The following is a 16,140-nucleotide window of genomic DNA, read 5'->3' as shown; positions in this document are numbered from 1 at the left end:
CTGTAGTTTAAGTTATGTTCCATCAAAGTATGCCCAAAAATAAAGTTTTCATACAAAACCATAAAGTGCCATTTTCAAAACAAGCCACTTTCAACTCTTTTCAAAATCAATCAAAACATGCCAATTTCATCCCTTTTCTTTGAAATCAATCAAAATGTACCAAAATCAACATCAAGCCATCCTCAACTCACACATTAACATTTTACCAAATTTTCCAAAATCACCATCCAACTTTTTTAACACTTCTCATTCAAATGGCTAAAGGACAAACACAATATCATGTCATACATCCTCCCTCATCCCAATTTCCAATAATACCATTTCCAATCAACCATCATTATACATAATCAACATCATACTCACCATCAACAGCGTACCACCCACCAATTCAACCTTAATCATTCATTAAGCATATATCACAACATGCATTTTCTCATATATCACACAATCAAGGCATCAATATTCATAATCACATATATGATCACATCATATACCTCAACCATTTAACAACATCAATCATTCAATGCCTATCTTAGGGCCTCTAGCCTAAGTATTTCCTACCATATTACATATTAGATACGAGAAACCGAGACCATACCTTAGCCGATTTCCCAAGCTCAACCGGAGCACTTTCAAACCCCTTGTCCACAAGCTCTCAAGGTCTCAACACCTCCAAAAACAGATTTTATCACACAAAACCCTCTCCCAAGCTTTCCAAAATCACCAATCAAGCTCCAATATTCACATATACGTAACCTAAGCCACAATCATCATACCCATACACAACATCTCAATACCCAACATCATAGAACAATAAATTACACTAGGGTTGAGAATCTTACCACACCCAAGGTCCAAGGAGACAAGATTAACCTTCTCCTTCAAGAGAGTTGGGTCCTATAACATCAAAGAGCCCAAAATCTCAACATTTCATCCATGAAACTCGAAAACAAGGGCTGGATTTTCGAAGAACAAAACGTGGCTTACCTTAAGATTGATTGTATGGGTTTTGTAGGGCTCTCCGTGGTGAACGCGTGGCCGCAAACGGTGCGGCGATCGGAGCTCTAGATCAAAAGTTATGGTGATTTGAAGATCAACCAAAGGAGAGAACTTGAGAGAGTGTTCTTCCCTTCCTCTCCACCATTTCAGCGTGTGTTTGTGTGTTGTTAGGAGAGAGAGTGCTGAAAACTAGGGTTTTAGTTTAGTTTAGTTGGGCCAAGGGTCCACTTTGGGTCCGGTTGGCCCGATTTGGTCCGTTCAGTCCAATCTTGGTCCGATTTCTATAAAATTGGTACCGAAATTCTTGTCTCACTCTCCTCTATCACATTTAGCCATAAAAATAACATCTTTAACTTTCTAGAATAAATTCTCATTTATGGGTTAATTAGCCGTTAATTAACCGGGTCTTACATTAAATAAAGTAAATCTCTAGTATTATAATATGATAATACTATATGATTGTGGTTCCTCAAGTTAATATATATATATATATATATATATATATATATATATATATATATATATATATATATATATATATATATATGACATTAAAACGTGGTTATATATATAGAAAATATTTCAAGTGTATCGGAAGTATCGGTGCACTATTTGTTTTAATCGTTGATTTCAATTAATATATATTATATATATTTTTTATAATTCAGATTAACGGTTAAAATATATATATATATATATGACATTAAAACGTGGTTATATATATAGAAAATATTTCAAGTGTATTGGAAGTATCGGTGCACTATTTGTTTTAATCGTTGATTTCAATTAATATATATTATATATTTTTTATAATTCAGATTAACGGTTAAAATAACTGAAGCTCTGGTACTCCCAGTACATTTGAAATGTTTCCATATATATATATATATATATATATATATATATATATATATATATATATATATAGCTAAGGAAAGCAAATTGAAAACGTGGCATGAATACATATGTATATATATAACATGCATGACACATGTGAACTTTCTTAATCACCATCATCATCTTTCTAATGAACCACCGAATCCAAAGAAGAAAGAAAAGAAGGATGGCCGAGAGAGAGAATGAGAAACCATGGAACGTTCGGTCTTTGGCATTCGATAAATTGAGATCGATAACTCCAAAAAAAAATTTAATCATTTAAAAGTGTTTGTATCTTTTTTTTTTTTGTTAGTATCACTTTTATTCGGTAGAAATTGATAGTGACATAGCTTTTCTTCTCTTTAAGTTTGGTCAATTAGAGTTCTAAGAGGTACAGGCAATTTCGGACGTTTTTTTTTTCAGCGACTCGGTCAGAAAGTTTTTTCGGAGCTTCTGTTGTTTTGATTTCGTACGGAGGTAGAATTTGGTAACTTTATAATAATTAAATGTGAATTTGATAAGTGAAAATGTTGATTTGGTTGATTATTGTTTGAGTTTGAATGAGTTAGTTTGGTTGAATTATTATTGTTGATTGTGATTTGTTGATTCGGCTATATATGAACGGTCAGCTAGGGTGTTTTGGTGAATTTTGGGCTGGAATATCGTTGAAAATAAAGTATAAATTTGGTGAGATTTGATGGTCAAGAGATTAAATTAAAAGTTATGAAGAATCGGTAATCGAAAAATTCGAGAACGGATTAAAATAAAAAGTAATATTTTGAAAGGAAAGGGCTAAGGGTTTCAGTTTTGATATAAGAAAAAGATTAGTAATTAAATTGTATTTTTCAAGAGGTAAAAATGGGTATTTTGTAAAAGACCAGGGTTATTTTTATAAATATAAAAATAAGTGGGATTCAAATATAATTTTATAAAATATCAAAGTTAAAAATAGGATATTAAAAAGTTCATGATTTAGAAAGTAATTAATAAAAGTTTAAAAATAAGGTTTTATAAACTAAGTTTTAAAAGAAGATTATAAATATTATTTTAAATACTTTTTTAAAATTATCTATTTATATTAAAATAAATTATTATTATAATTAGTATTTATCAAAGATATTATTTTGTAAGAATATTATAGTGTACAATATTAATGAGTAAGCAAGCAAGCAAAGTAATCCTAAAATCTTTAGAGAACACAGACTTAATTAAATAAAGAACTTTATAATTCTTTTCTATAAGACACTTAGGAAAAGGTGAGGGAACAATGTGAGGATGATTTATATTATGAACGATAAGAAAAAAAGAAGAAGAAAGAAAAGAAAAGGAAAGAAAAATATTAAAGAAAACTTCTGCCACAGAAGAGCAGAGAGAGAATGTTAAAAAATTCTAAAGAATCTCTACCATAGGAGAGTAGGGAGTAGGAATAAAAGAAACGAAAGAAAGAACGAGCTAAGATGATTATGTACCTGCTGAAAACGAGCAGAGATATGGTGGTGAGTCCACCGAGATTTGCTTTCAGAGATACATCGGCCAATCCAGGGGATGGTCGCACCTGTAAGACAGAGGTTGCTTACAGAGGTTATGTTTACATACATCGACTCAAGAGAGTCGCACCTGTAAGACAGAGGTTATGACACTGGAAACCAAACTCAGACAAAGGTTGTTGAGTTGCGTCGGGAGCAGGTCAAAACCGACAGATGAGCTCATTACTTGCACTAGGGATAGATATGCATCATACTTGTTTGCGCATATTTGTTTGTGAGCGTATTTTCTATGATTTGTGTGCTTGTGATTGGGTTTTGAGTTCTATAATTGTTGAATTGACTCGTACTTTATTGACTGTTGTTGCTAACCAAGTATATATAAAATGGATATAACTATACACCCCAACCCTAATAAGAACTCCCAAGTTCTTACCCCCTATTTCCACCCATTTCAGCTACAGGTGCGAAGGCTTAGTGCGGAACTACAAGAGCATAGAAGATTCTGTTTACAAGTTGAGTTCTTAGATTTTATTTTCACCTCATTATTTATTGTTTTTATTTTTTAGAGAAGTAGGAATTGTATTTGAGAGTCTTTGAATAAGTCTATGTATATCATACTATGTGAATATATATATATATATATATATATATATATATATATATATATATATATATATATATATATATATATATATATATATCTTTGTGATTAAGCAAGTGAAAGTAATAAAAACTATTTTATTTTCTTAATTAAAGTTTTGTTTTGTATTTCCAAAGGCTCAATATTAAATAAACATAGTAAATAATTAAAAGAATAGAGGTAAGTAGTGTTCGGACTTTTAGTACGATCATAAGGTGCTAAAGTTTTGGGTGTTACAATATTTTTGAGGAAATTGGTGAGATTTGGTAGCTGAAAGATTAAATTAAAAATTGAGAAAAAATCGGTAATAGTAAAACTTAAAAAAATGAACTTAAAACTCAAGTTGAAAACTTGAAAAATTTTGAAAATGAGATTCAATTTTTTGATAAAGTTATAATCGGAGAATTAAGAATTATATTTGAGAATGAAATAGTAATTTAATAAAAAATTGAAGTTAATTTTATAATTATATACGTTTTTCAGGTATTTTGGGTAATAAGTAAAGTTTAGGGGTAAAATGGATATTTTATAAAAATTCAAGCTATTTTTATAGATATGAAAATAATTGAGGATTTGAATATAATTTTATAAAATATTGAGGTTAAAAAAATAAAACATTAAAAGATTCATGATTTAGAAAGTAATTGATAAAAATTTAAAAGTAAGGTTTTATAAACTAAGTTTTAAGAAAAGATATAAATATATTATTTATTTATTATTTAAAATATCTTATTTATATTATTATTATTATTATTTTATTAAAAATGTTATCTAGTAAAGATATTATTAATATTATTATATGTTAGAGAAGAGCAAATAGAGTAATTTTAAAAGTTTTAGAGAACGCAATCTTCATTAAAGTACTTTACAATTCTTTTCCATAAGATACTTAGGGAAAGGCAAAGGAAGAATGCGAAGTTGAGTTATGATAAAGAATTAAAAGATTGAAGAAAAGAAGAGAGAAAGAAAAGAAGTAAGAAAATAAAAAGAAAGAGGAGAAAGAAAATAATGTATTAACTAAAGGGATATCTGCCACAGGAGAGTAGAGACCAAAGATAAAAAGACTTTAAAATACTGTCTGTCACGGAAGAGCAGAGAGTAAAGACTAAAAGATTTTAATGAACGTCTGCCACAGTAGAGCAGATAGAAAAGAATGTATTAATTAAAGGGATCTCTACCGTAGTAGAGTAGAGAGCAAAGATTGAAAAGAATTTGAGTGCTGTTTGGGCCTTAGTGCCAAGTGTCTAGTGGGGACGACGATACATAACACTCACTTGACACTATAAGGACGGCTAAGTGAGGACGGCGATGCGTAACGCTCACTGGAGACCGAATGGAAGGTTCCCCCATGAGGACGGCGATGCGTAACGCTCATGGAGGGGACGTTGATACTATAGGGACGGCTCAGTGAGGACAGCAATGCGTAACGCTCACTGGAGACTGTAAAGAAGGTTCCCCCATGAGGACGGCGATGCGTAATGCTCATGAAGGGGACGTTGGCTGAGATAAGGATGACGGTACGGAACGCTTATCTCAGGACCAATGTCGGGAATCAGGTAACAAATCGACACATGAGCTCATGGCCTGTATAGGACTAGACATGCATCATACTTGTTTGCGCATACTTGTTGTGATTATGTTTTTATGATTGTGTGTGCTTGTGATTGGATTCTATATTCTATAATTGCCTTCTGATTTGTGTTTGTCTTGCATTGTTTGTGCCTATAATTGATTCTGTTTTGTGATTGAGTTTTGATGGTGATTCGTGTTGAATTGGGCTGTAAGCCAAGTTGATTTAATTTGGACCAGAGACGGAGTTGATTTGATTTGGGCCAAAGGCCGTGATTGGAAGGACCAGCAGTAGGCTTTGGTTAAAATGGTTTCTTAGTAAGCGGTGAAATATATGAAATGTCATTTTGCGTGAAATTTTTATAAGGAAAATAAGAGTTTTAAATTTGGATAATGAACTTAACTTCTAACCCCGACCCTACTAAGAACTCCCCAATTCTTACCCCCTATCTCCACCCCTTTCAGCTACAGGTGCGAAGGCTTATTGCGAAGTTGCGGGAGCACAGAGGAATATGTTTACGAGTTGAGTTGCTAGAATTTATTCACCCCCACCTTGTCAGTTAGAGTTTTATTCAGAGGGGTAGGTTTTATAATTGCTTTTGTATATAATACTACAATGTATTATTAATATTAAGTATGTGAATATGTGTTGTTTGTTCTTGTTGGAAAAGTTATAAGTTTTAGTAAAACAATCGATAATTTTATACGTAAAGGCTCAATATTAAATAGATAATAAAAGGAATTAGGTTAGTAACGCCTCGCTTTTGGTACGATCATGAGGTGCTAAAAGTTAGGTGTTACACACATAATTAAAATAGATAATCTTAATATATACATGACACTATATATATCAATGATTATTATATATGATATATAATTTTTTTTTCTTTTCTATAATAACTATTTGTATAATTTATTGAACAATTTTTTCATCTTAATATTTAATAAATTTAACATACAAAATATTATTTAACATACAAAATAAGTAACTTAAGTCATCATTTAAAACAATAAGTATAATAGTGTAAATACTTATTTATTTATTAGTAGTAAAAAATTATGTGAATAGTATAAATTAATTTTTTTAGTATAAAAGTAATAATAAAATTATTTATTAAGTTAATTACATAATTATAAAATTTTGAAAAATTTTTTAAATAATAATAAAAAATAAGATCACTATTATCACATATTATAAATTTTATAAAAAATATTTTGGATAATAAATCAATTCTCAATAGATTATACATTAATTCTGTCAAAAAAAAAATAATCAATACATTGGATATTATTATTTACATACTAATATATATATATATATATATATATATATATATATATATTAATTAAAATTTAAAAGATTAAAATTATTAAATGTTGAATATTTTGTATCTAACCAATTTATTTTTTATTGAAATTAAAAAAGGATGAGTTGTTAATCAGTTCTAAATTTAATTTTAAATTTGAGTAAGAAAATAAAAAAATATTTTAAATTTGATCTCACTAACCAGAATGCATTTTAAGATAAGAAATTAGAAGAAAATGTATTTACAAGTTTAGAAAATATTAATTTATTTTGCAATAGAATAAGTTATATATTGAATAACAAAAGTTGTTATTGGTTTCTTTTTACACTAACTAATACTCAACGATAGTGTTTCGTTACACCATGTTATCAAGAAATATTAATCAATCTAATAACTTTTGTAATGACATAAGTTTATGAATTTGAAAATTTAAAAATTATTTCATAAAATATGAACTTTTAACAAGTAACAATGTTGATCATATTGTTTTGACTTCAAGAATGAATATGATACCAACAAATAAAATTATCCCAAGTAAATTTCAACAAAGACAAAAGTCCATAAGTATTGCTATTAGTGAAAAATGATTTTATTTTAAAGACAAATACAATTTTTTTCTACAGATTTTCTAACTCGGTAAGTCGAAAACTAATCCACCACATATTAATACTCTATTTATTAAGAGTCTGTCACACAAGATGAAATTCGAACTCTAAATACTTATTTAAGCGGACAAATGAGATAACCATTCAATTAATTCAAATTAATTAAAATAAATATTAATTATTTTTAATATTTTTAAATTATAAAATATTTATAATAATAATTATAATAGATCTTTTTTATTTAAATTTTAATAAATTTTTTTTTATATAATTTTATGTATTACCTATATAGAACACGAAAACATACACTAATTATTTATTTAACAACTAGTAGTCCACTTATTTGAACTATTCAACAATCAGTACTCCACTTATTTTTAACAATCAGTATTCCACTCATTTGACATAAACATTTCTTGACAATTAAATCCTTCTTATTCTCGCATATGAATTAAAAAGAAAAAAGAAACTATTTACCTTATAAATTTTCTAAAATTAAAATTAGCAAATAATCAACTCTCACTTGAACAAAAAACTTTCTTGGCTTTGAGCTTTAACTTTTTCATAGCTGAATACGAAATCTATTTATATATTTTAATGCAAAACTTCCAAAGAATCTAATAAAAAAATGATAAAAACAGTAAAAAACAATATTATTATGCTACATGTTTAAGTGATTATACTATCAAAATGTAAACTAATCAAATAAAGCATCCTCATAAATCCCAACCTAATTTCTAGAATTACACTGATAAAAAAAATCAAACAACATCAACTACACTCGCAACATAAACATAATGAAGAATCATCCTGCATTGCAAAAAAAGAATTACCTTCACTAATAATAACAATGACAAAACTTCCTACTTATAATGAAGGAGAAGACGAACGACAAAATGAGACCTGATTTAGATGTCTTTCGGAGACAAAAATTTTAATCGCTCTAACAGAATTTTACGGGAATACCATTGATGAAGAGAGGGAAAAAAAAAGAAGAAGAACAAGAAGGGTGGAAGTGGAGAAGACGAATGAAATGAGGGTGTTTAATCAAAAGCGTTTTACATGCTTAATTTGACTTGAACAGTATTGTTTTTGTCAAAAGTGGACGTCAAATCAGAACGGCAACATTTTAACTCATTTCAACATGGCAAGTCATGACATGTCAATGTCGTGATTGCTGACTCATCACCGGAAACAAGAACATGGACAACTATGATCCCGGAGCGGTGTATCTAGAGGTCCATTATGCAAAATTTAGAATTTCGAAGATCAAATCGGATAATTGCATGATTTTCAGAGACCATTATAAGGATTTACTCTTCGATTTATATAAATTTATTTTATGACATGTATGTAAATTTTTTCGTTTTAAAACATTAGTGTAATATTATTTTTCATTTGATTTGTTTGTGTGAATTATCCTAATTTTAATATTATAAATTTTTTTAATAATTAAATTTACCTAATGATCTTTTAAAAAAAATTCTCTAATTGAAAATATACGAAACATTATGAAAAAAATAAAAAATAAAATATATACTTTATTCATATTTATTTTATTTATAATGGAGAAGCATTCACAAATATTTTCTTCTTTTATTCAACTTCGATAGAGAAAATTGAAATCCACCGTTGATGAAAAAAAATTAATTTTTAAATAAAATTTTTTATTTTTTATTTGAAAAGATATAATATAATTTTTTATTTTTAAATATTTTTTATATTTTTTTATAAAATAAATAATAAAAAATTATCGTCTAAAATAAAATTCAAAATTTAAAAAATATAAATTCAAAAAGAAATGTTATACTAATTCAAATATTTAATTTAATATATTTAATAAAATTTAATAAACATAAATAAAGGTGGATGGCATTTTCGTGGTTTCATTGAAGATGAGGGTTGAATTGGATAAAGGGCGGTGAGGTTGGATAGCTAGCTGGAGAAAACTATTACTAGTGCGAAAAATAAATATGCGGAACCCTCAATTCGTTTCTGGTGCGCTCCGCTCTCGTTTTTTCCCTCTTAGCTTTTCGTTGAGTTGAGGAGTAATATTATTAGTACTAATACTGAGTTCTTGTAAGTTCGTGTCTCTTCATCCTTCTTCTCCATCTTCTAGGGTTTTCTTCGAATGCTGCGTTTCTTTTCTTTTCTCTCTTTCTTTTGTGACAATGTAAATTTCACTATAACTGGTTCATTGTGAAGCTACTTGATTTGTTACGTTTTCTTGAATGTCTATATTTTTTTACAATTAGTTAATTAATTTATTGATTGATTTTAAGCAGCTCTTTATCGCAATCTACTAGAGGGATGAGTTCGTCTTCCGCGGATCCTTTTCCAGCAATTCAGGTAATGTCTCTTTGTATTTTACCTTCAATCTAGCTGTTACTTTTTTTTTTCAATTAACAAACCCTAACAATTTACTTTAATCTCTCTGGAACAAAAAATAATGTAATATAACATCAGTAACTTAGCCAGTTCACTCTGTTGATTTTCTCGATGTTTAGCCAAAGACAAGTGCATCATAGTACGGATTTTAGTTAACATAACTCAATAACATTGTCTCATGGCTAGATAGCCTAGATTCATTAACGTAACTTAATAAGCTAGGCTGAAGTTAGATCGAGCTGAAGTCTTTTCTTATTTGTTATATCAGAGAAATTCTAGGATTCATATTTACGGTTACGGCTATATTATTATTTTTGTGAAATATAAAATATATAATTTACGTTGATAATGTTTTCTGTTTAATATAGTCTTATGTTTATATTATATATATGATGTGATTGACCTCTTTTGTATTTTGGAACAATTTTTAATGAATGGAAAAAAAAACATTATTAGAATCTCTTGCTTTTTTTTAATGAATGGAGCGTTTCCTTTTCATTTTTTGAATTACGGCGTTGGCCACCTGTGTGGTATTGTAACTGTCAGAGTGCACAATGTGGCCGCTTCTGGCCTTCTGGGTGAGATCAGTGTGAGTTTACAACCTGACATAGTACCTATTATGTCCTACATCTATTGCGGCCACATGGAAATTGAGCTGGGGCTGATTTCTGTGATTGAGATTTGAGAGTTCATGCAATTCTGCTTGGTGCAGTGCAGTTGCAGCGGTGGCTGCAATAACGGTATTGATTATTGTGGCTGCATCATGTGATGTGATCCACAACCCAAAACATGTTAGACATGAAATATGGGATGATGATAATGTGTATGCTTGGTATAGTTGCAGTTTGTCATCAATGTTGGGTACCATCATGATCTGAAATGTGATGGATAAATTCATTTTAATGTATTTAATGAGATATGTGATAGGTGTGTTAGCACTGGTGTTGTAATTTTCATCTTGTTTTTCATTGGATATGTATCTATTGGCAGGAAATTATGCTTGAATTCCGTGCTGGTAAAATGTTATTCGAGGGAAAAAGGGTTGTCCCCGATGCACGAAAAGGACTTGTTCGTATTGCTAGGGTACGGTTTTCTTGAATATCAGTCTTTGTTTTAAATATGATTTTGATGTTGTATGTTTGAAGACTGTCCATCATTTCCTCATGTTTTGCACTCATGACCATCAGTGATTTTGTTAAAGTGATTGCTTTTGACTCAGGGAGAGGAGGGATTAGTCCATTTTCAGTGGCTTGATCGGACACAAAATGTCGTCGAAGATGTATCCTTTATTTCCCACTCCACTTATTGTCATTCTTATTTTGATGTTTTCCAAGCTTACGTTCCTGCTCATTCATCATGTTTATTATATATATATATATTTAAGAATGAAGTTGATTAATAACTTTTTATTCCTCACTGTTATTTCTTTCTGCTGGATTTATCTTGATTTTTCTTGACCTAAGCTAACACAGGATCAAATAATATTTCCAAATGAAGCAATTTTTGAGAAGGTTCTTCTGCTTGCTCATGATCGTTTTGGTTTAGGGTTTAGACTATTCATTATTGAGTTGCTTACTTGGTGATGATTTTGACTACTCTGGTTCTTCTTTGATTAGGTTAACCAAGCTTCTGGAAGGATTTACATATTGAAGTTTAATGGTGATGATAGAAAGTTTTTCTTCTGGATGCAGGTTGATATGTTTACTAATTACCCTCTTGTCTTCCTTTCTAGGTGCTTTGGCAATATAATTGGTTCTTACCTTTCTATATGTCCCTGAATTTTATCTAGGAACCAAACGCTGATGGTGATTCACAACTCTGTAGCTCGGTGAATGATTACCTTAACACACCAATAGGTATAATTAACTTTCCTTTTTCTCTAAATAAGAAATTCCAAGCTTCGTTTTGCGAGGTTAAACTTTATATCTTTTGCCATCCTACTCTTGTTATATGCATTGTGAAATAATATCCGTATCAAGTTTTAATTATTCTTTTAAGAACCAAGGGGAAACTATAGAAAGTAAATAACCCCCCCTTCCCCCAAAACACCGCACAAAAAAAAAAAAACAAGAAAATAAAGGTAGTTTCAGTTAAAACTCTTTTATTGACAGAAGTTTATATAAAGCCATGAATGAACACATTCAAAATAGCTCCTAATCTATGTCAATACTTTCTTCAGTGTGCATGTTATTGTCTTATGGGGATATTTACTATTTAACAGAGTTCCTTGGTGAAGAAGAGGCTGATGGATCCCTTCCTCTTCAAGTTTCTGAAGATATGATTGAGGATGATATCTCATCTAGGTACCCATGCAATTTGGTTATTCAAATATTTGCGAATGTTTGGACATGCAAAATTTGAGTTTGGTTTCATGCAATCTGAGTAGTAATTTGCAAATACTGCGATGAATACTGTTTCAAGCCAGTTCGTACAAGTCATAACTAAAATAGAAATAATGCACACAACGAGTGCAAAAATAAACGAAAGAAAATGTTAACAATGAAGGGTAGCTTTCTCAACATTTTTGATAGGAAAAGTCCTCTGATTAGATCCATCAGTTCTACACCAAATAGAGACCAATTGTCTAATCTTGTTTGTGTGAAAATCTGTTGGAGATGGTTCACTGGCCAACTATATAATGATTCCACTTTGTTTGCAGAAATTGGTGGATATCCTTCCAACTTTAGATGGATTTATATGCCTTTTGTGCTAAATTGATTTATTTAAAATAGAATATCAGAGCGAGGCTACAAATGTGGTAGCATTGTCTTTTGCAAGTTCAGTTCCTCTGTTTAAACCAGAATCATGATTGTTTAAATCTGATGTTGATGTGATATAATTGCTTTTATAGCAAATATTTTTTTCACTGGAAAAAAAAAAAAGAAATAAGGGTCTAAACAGATATATTTTAACTGAAAGCTTTTCACCACCAATTGCTTTATTGTTGCCAGCCAATGTAATAAATACCAAATGACACATGGTTTTTTTATTCATGTCATCGACAAATAGATTTACTTTTAATTTTTAAAATGAATCGGTGTTATTTAAAGTCTATGGTGGGTTATGAGTTTTCCTTAGTTTGATCTGCTTATAACAGTTGAAGTTTAGATTTATCAAGAATTTAGTGGCTAACTTAGCTACTTTTATCATATTACTCAACTGGATACTAAGCGTGTGTATTTTTTCATTAAATTAATAGAGCTGCAAACCTGGTTGTCCCAAACTTGGGTATGGAAGCAACTAGTGATGTAACATCTTCTGGTCCAGTTAAATTGGCAGATCTCCAAAGAATATTGAGTAACATTGGGCCTGCAGGTATACAAGCTTATATGAAAGAGAGATGTTCTATTGTGCACTGTTAACTGTTGAGACCTAACATTATTCTTCTGATGAGATGTTTGCAGATATTCTTGATCTTGACGGAGGTAATGATGTGATCTTCTAATCCATTCCTGGGCATCAAAGATATGTGAAAACAGATAATATTGCATGCTATTAGATTCAAATATCAAATTAGAGGACTGCTCATACTGAAGTGAAGTGCAATTTGTTGCAATGATGAGAGGAAAATAAATATCAACTAAATATGATATATATTTTTTTTATGTAAAGTCATATCAGTATAGATGTTCGGGTCCACTCACCACTATATTGGTATGATAATTGGGGGCAATTGTCAAATGCGTACCTTTAACTTAAGGTTATATAAAGTATCCTGTTTCTTTCTAAATTCTTTTGTTGGTATTATCCATTTTGATTTGGAATAGCACAGGTATAGGAGGGGTTAGTTTTTATATTATGTTACTCTTGACAAGATGATGTTCATAAGTATGATTTTTTGTTTGACAGTTTTCTTGTATCTCAATTAGGCTTGGGACTTGGTGATATATTGAAGCCAGATCTAATAATGCCGTTGATGGACACAATATCTTTGGAGCAGCGTTTAGCTCCCTACTTACCTGAGGTATGTATCAATTTAATGATTGATTTTTAGGTTTTTTTTTAGCCGTTTACATATACATGTAATATTGTTATTGTTTGGGTAGGGTAAGTGGTCTCCAGAAGATATATTGGAATTGTTGCAGAGCCCACCTTTCCGTCAGCAAGTAGATTCATTTACTTATGTGAGATCGCTGAGCATTGTTCTTGTCTTTCGTTGTTTCCAAGATGATTAGTAACTATCGATTTTATTTTTTTATTGCAATAGGTACTTAAAACAGGACAGATAGATTTAACTCAGTTTGGAATTAATCCAAGCAAATGTAAGTAGTCATTCCACTTCCAAAGTAGTCATTCCACTTCCATAGTATTTATTTAGCCTTGCCCAAGTATTAATATTTTTGATATAGCTTATATTTCTTTATTTCTTAGCAGACAAGTTCACAGTTTTGTCTTTTCTTGAGGCTCTTGAAGATTCTGTTTCTGAATCATCAGAGGCAGAGGAATCCAGACAAGATCAATCTTGTAACCGTCATGACCCTATGGATGAATCTAAGTAGCAAGGTTTCTTCCTTGTCTTCCCCCTCCCTCTCTTCCCCCTCCCTTCCTTTCTCTCCCCCTCCCTCCCCTTCCCTTTCCCTCCCCCTCCCTTAAAGTTTAAAGATAAGACATTGTTTTTTTATAAACATTTCTGCATGAAAGAAAAAAATTAAAGGGCATTGAAAAAGGATACTAATTTACTTTGGATCTTTTAAGGCAACAATTAATTAAATTTTTAGCCATTGTTTTCCTTTCTACTTTGTTTTACTAATTGTAATCTGTATAGTAAGATATTAGCTAGTGTCTGTCAAAAGGTTATGGCTTTTGAAGTGCATCGATGTAGGATGCACTTTGGTGAGTAGGACTTGAAAAATTATGATGAGCCATAATAGATTAGTTGTCTATGAAGTCTTAAAAGGGTTAGAGGATAAGCGGTGAAACTCATTTATGCATTCAAGTTGATAGCATTACCGTGTTCTCGTGAAAAAAAATTCAGGTTTGTCCTGCATTTTTATTTTGGCCAATATTATAATGAAGCTTTTTTATGTATAGAATGAAGAATTCTTAATTTTATTTGAAAAATAAACAAAAAAATAAAATGAGGTATTTCATGTGATAGTTATTCAACTATCCATTAAAGAGAACTTTTATCTTTTCATTATTTTTTCTCCTTATTATAACATGAACTTTTTATTTTTATCCTCTTCCCTACTTTTGAACTTTCATACCAATAGTTAAAATATTTGTGCCAATGGTACTTAGTTTGTTATATTTGTTAACCCTTGGTTGGAGCCTATCAGTTAATTTAACTTTTAATTTGGGTTAGACCAACGTATGGTAATAGTCGAAATAATTATTTGTCCGGAAAAGCTGTTGATATATTTTAACTTATTCAAACTCATTAATGAAAAATTCTTTTAATAATTAAACTGATATCACCAAAATCTTTAAATGACTAAACTATATATTAACTTCTATCATCGCATAATTTTACTTATTAGGTAACAATTTACAATTTAATTGTACCATATCTTATAATAGTTACAGGAAATTGTTTCTGGTTTACACGTGGCCTAAGCCCCCAAAGGGAAAAAAAAAAAAAACTAATGTTTACGGATTAAAACCCTTTTTACATCATCAGCCATTAGCCTATTGAGCATAAGAGGAGCACTATCAATGAAAAATATTTTTTAGTAAGATCTAAATTAATATCCATAAATCAAATTTCACAAAATAATGTATTGCAATTTAATTTTAAGGGGATAGATATTAATACTCCTACTATGATAATGTTAAATATTTATAAATTCATGCAAGTATATAATGAAAAAAAAAAGTGTAGTAGTATTATAAAAAAGGTCTTTTGTTAACATTTTAATATCTTAAAAATATTTGACTAAACATTATTGAATTTTTTTTATTTCTAAAAATTAAAAAAAAAGTTCTATAATCATACTTTTAAGATGTGTTTTCAGAAAACGAGATGGCTCAATCCTTGTAAAACATAGGAGCGCGATATCATTGCCCTAATTTTTATTCAATATTAAATTATTAATGCAAACTTTATTTAAAAATGTTCGTATATTATACCAAAAAAATTTTCTAGTTTAATAGTTTTTTTGTTAAAGTTTAATAATAATAATCATAATAATAATCATCATCATCATCATCATCTTGTGTACAGAAGGAAGCCTAGAAGATTGGAAACAGCCCATTAAAATTGTTGAGGACAGTAATGGACATTTATCCTAAAAAAGAAAACAGCGGAAGAATTGTTTAACAACAGCCCA

At 29.9% G+C, this 16,140-nt stretch overlaps 1 protein-coding gene across 3 annotated transcripts; it reads left to right on the top strand.

Moving 5' to 3' along the window:
• The first annotated feature begins 9,424 nt into the window (after positions 1-9,424).
• On the top strand, positions 9,425-14,601 carry LOC112732378 (26S proteasome regulatory subunit RPN13). 3 transcript variants are annotated; one of them, XM_025781082.3, is made up of 14 exons: positions 9,425-9,562; positions 9,769-9,832; positions 10,862-10,954; positions 11,091-11,150; positions 11,344-11,382; positions 11,488-11,562; positions 11,661-11,727; positions 12,093-12,174; positions 13,071-13,186; positions 13,276-13,296; positions 13,741-13,835; positions 13,918-13,995; positions 14,079-14,133; positions 14,246-14,601. In XM_025781082.3, the coding sequence occupies exons 2-14, from the start codon at positions 9,794-9,796 to the stop codon at positions 14,368-14,370; spliced, it is 945 nt and encodes a 314-aa protein (XP_025636867.1). In that variant the 5' UTR covers positions 9,425-9,562; positions 9,769-9,793; the 3' UTR covers positions 14,371-14,601. The 3 variants fall into 3 exon arrangements, with proteins under 3 accessions (XP_025636867.1, XP_025636865.1, XP_025636866.1); XM_025781080.3 differs by having other exon boundaries at positions 14,243-14,601; XM_025781081.3 differs by having other exon boundaries at positions 9,479-9,656; positions 14,243-14,601.
• Positions 14,602-16,140: the final 1,539 nt, after the last annotated feature.

The sequence above is a fragment of the Arachis hypogaea genome, chromosome 13 (genome assembly GCF_003086295.3).
Source record: "Arachis hypogaea cultivar Tifrunner chromosome 13, arahy.Tifrunner.gnm2.J5K5, whole genome shotgun sequence".
Taxonomy (NCBI): domain Eukaryota; kingdom Viridiplantae; phylum Streptophyta; class Magnoliopsida; order Fabales; family Fabaceae; genus Arachis; species Arachis hypogaea.
Note: the sequence above shows the minus strand (reverse complement) of the source record. Positions and strands in the feature narration are given on the sequence as shown.

Bases quoted from the DNA above. Each gene is read 5' to 3' on its own strand.
- LOC112732378 (XM_025781080.3), top strand. From the start codon at position 9,794: ATGAGTTCGTCTTCCGCGGATCCTTTTCCAGCAATTCAG. The intron at 13,996-14,078 runs GTGAGATCGCTG...TTATTGCAATAG, and splicing joins AAGTAGATTCATTTACTTAT to GTACTTAAAACAGGACAGAT. The intron at 14,134-14,242 runs GTAAGTAGTCAT...TTTATTTCTTAG, and splicing joins TGGAATTAATCCAAGCAAAT to CAGACAAGTTCACAGTTTTG.